Source organism: Pollicipes pollicipes, unplaced genomic scaffold, assembly GCF_011947565.3.
Source record: "Pollicipes pollicipes isolate AB1234 unplaced genomic scaffold, Ppol_2.1 Scaffold_5724;HRSCAF=6776_pilon_pilon_pilon, whole genome shotgun sequence".
Classification (NCBI taxonomy): domain Eukaryota; kingdom Metazoa; phylum Arthropoda; class Thecostraca; order Pollicipedomorpha; family Pollicipedidae; genus Pollicipes; species Pollicipes pollicipes.
The window spans coordinates 33,353,804-33,356,303 of record NW_023596746.1 but is presented as its reverse complement, the minus strand read 5'-3'; the positions used below and the strand labels follow the sequence as shown (position 1 = coordinate 33,356,303).

At 55.2% G+C, this 2,500-nt stretch overlaps 1 protein-coding gene across 1 annotated transcript in view; it reads left to right on the top strand.

Annotated features, from left to right (window-relative positions):
- LOC119102960 (organic cation transporter protein) overlaps positions 1 to 2,500 on the top strand; it is a 35,609-nt gene that overhangs the window by 10,862 nt on the left and 22,247 nt on the right. Inside the window, exons 6-8 of the mRNA XM_037226410.1 lie at positions 237 to 319; positions 1,044 to 1,225; positions 1,726 to 1,862. Of these exons, the coding sequence (XP_037082305.1) occupies positions 237 to 319; positions 1,044 to 1,225; positions 1,726 to 1,862 (402 nt within the window). The remainder of the gene's footprint in view (positions 1 to 236; positions 320 to 1,043; positions 1,226 to 1,725; positions 1,863 to 2,500) is intronic.

Sequence of the window (2,500 nt, the reverse complement as noted above, 5' to 3'; positions counted from 1 at the left end):
ACAGAAGCATGCCTCCATCAGAAGCAAAGAAGTGTCGACCACGCGTGCATGGTTCTATGTGCCTATTTGTGAGCTGTTTTCACAAGCTGGGAAGTGCGCCGATCCGTTAATTTTCCGTCCCTTACGGGAAGGCTCCATACTGGTCACGTCCGCTGGGTAAACAGTATACAGAGAGGAGGGATGCGGCAACCACGGTACACACGTGTTTATAATACGGCTTGGCTGGACCATTTCAGACTCGGTCGAAAGCTGGTGATAGGTGGCGCCTTCCTGCTAAGCGGACTGGGCGCCATCTGCGCAGGACTCGTGCCGGCCAACGGTGAGTCATGCGCCGGCTCGTTGTCAACACTGAGTCATGCGCAGCGTGCTCCCCGGACAAGGTGCGGCATGTGTCGACAGGAAGAATTATGTGTTGGACATGCTTCTCCCAAGCTGTGTGCAGGTCATTCCTCCCAACGGTGATCTTTGAGCCAGGGCTGCTTGCGTAGCGATGGATCAGGTGTTTCTTTCTGGCGATGATTCCTTCTTCTTGAATATGCTGCTGAAATAACGCCATAATGCTGACTGATGCATTAGAATATTTTCCCCCCAACGGTGACTCATCTCAGCGGTGGGGGGGGGGGGGAATGAACGAGACTTAAGACTGAGTTTTACCATTTGGGAGAAAGGTGCCATCCCAGTCGCATGCCATCCGCCACCTCTTTGATTGAGTGAACGAGTCCCTGCAATGCTGCTGTACGGTCAAATGTTGCAATGTATGTTCCAAAGTCACATCGTCAAATGGAGACGGTAAATCCACACGGGTCAAACACGGGACGGTCAAGAATTCAAACAAATGACGCGCGCGGTTGTCTTCTCGGCCAGTTCGCGCTCACCGTGCGTGCTTACCCCGACACAACAGACCCTCAGTTTATCGGATATCAGTCGTCTAAATATCGGTTTACATTGGACGCCACGCGTTGGTGGCTTGCAATTGAGACGAGCGGGTGCTGTCTGTCAGCCCTCGAGAGCGGGTTACATATCTCATCTCGGGTCCAATTCAGAACTGGAGTGGCTGACGACGACCTTGGCGCTGCTGGGCAAGTTCGGCGCGGCGTCAGCGTTCTCGCTCCTGTTCCTGTACACGGCGGAGCTGTGCCCAAGCGGAATGCGTGTGATGGGCGTGGGCATGGCCTCAGCCTGCTCAAGAATCGGCTCCGTGCTCGCACCGGTCATCGCCGATCTGGTAACTACAGAAGCTGCGCGTTCAGCAGCCAAGGTGACGAAGTTCGCTCATAATAACGCTGATGTTGCGAACATGTAGCACACTGTCTGGCTGTACAACGTTGTCGACTTTGCGAGGCGACTGGAGGTGGTTTTCCTTTTATGTCGTCGTCATCTTTGGAATGGTTGTCACTGGCATACTGTATCAAGTTATCCCCGCGACTTCTCTCGCGGTGGAGTGGCGTGTAGCCCGTCGCCATGCCAGGCAAACTGCTGTGGACTCGTAGTTATCGGTTCTTTCGGCGCGCGTTGCGGCCACACTCTGCCAGCACCCGTCACAACACGACACGGGCAGCCGGGTAGAGCTGTCGTTACCCCGCCCGCCGTTCGCTCGGCGGCGGCCAGAAGGAGACATGCCTCAAGCCCGTGAGGCGGCCGGCAGGACCCACTTGCCCGCGCCCGCCGAATGGCGAGGGCACAGCTGTGTAGCCTGAGCTGGCCTGACCTGACCTGGGTGGCCAGGGCGACGACACGGCCACGCTGCCGCTCTGCATTTTCGGGGTGTGTGGCCTGCTGGCGGGCGGCATGACGGCCTTCCTGCCGGAGACGAGTGGACGCGACCTGCCCACCACGGTCGCCGAGGCGGCTGACTTCGGACGGTGGGTGCTCCGCAGGGTAGGGGTGTGGGGCACGTGGAACGAGCTGCCTGGACAAGCACGCCGTGCCTTTGGGATGGAAACTACCCTTTCGGTGCCAAGGCTCGAAACTCATATCTAAAGATCGTAAAAATCGGCCTTTATGTCTACAACGTCAAGCGGTCATGGAATGGAATTTATATCATAAAGCTAATGTGGATGTTGCTATGTGCAAAGTCTTAGATGGACACGGACTTTTTAATATCGAGCCGGAGTGTCCTTGAATTTGATGGCGACTATAAGATAAATTAACCCTCTCTCGCTTCGATCGCTTCTCCTCCCTCCTCGCCTCGAGGTTATCAAGCATTGCCCAATCCACAAACTAGCGTGCTAAAGCAACAGTTGGAGATCATAGTGGTAGCACTGTGGGTAATGTACAAGTTATACGATTAATTTCAAGGCGATCCTTACGGTCGAAGTTCGAAGTGAAGTCGGACCGGGCCATATCACGTTCATGCCGTCTACGGGAACCATGTCCTGCGGATAACATTTAAACGGAGTAAGATAGCGACTGTGCTGGGAGATTACACTGTCTTCGATGACAGATGAGGGGGGCGGGGTGACCGAATGTCACACACACACACCACACACACACACACACA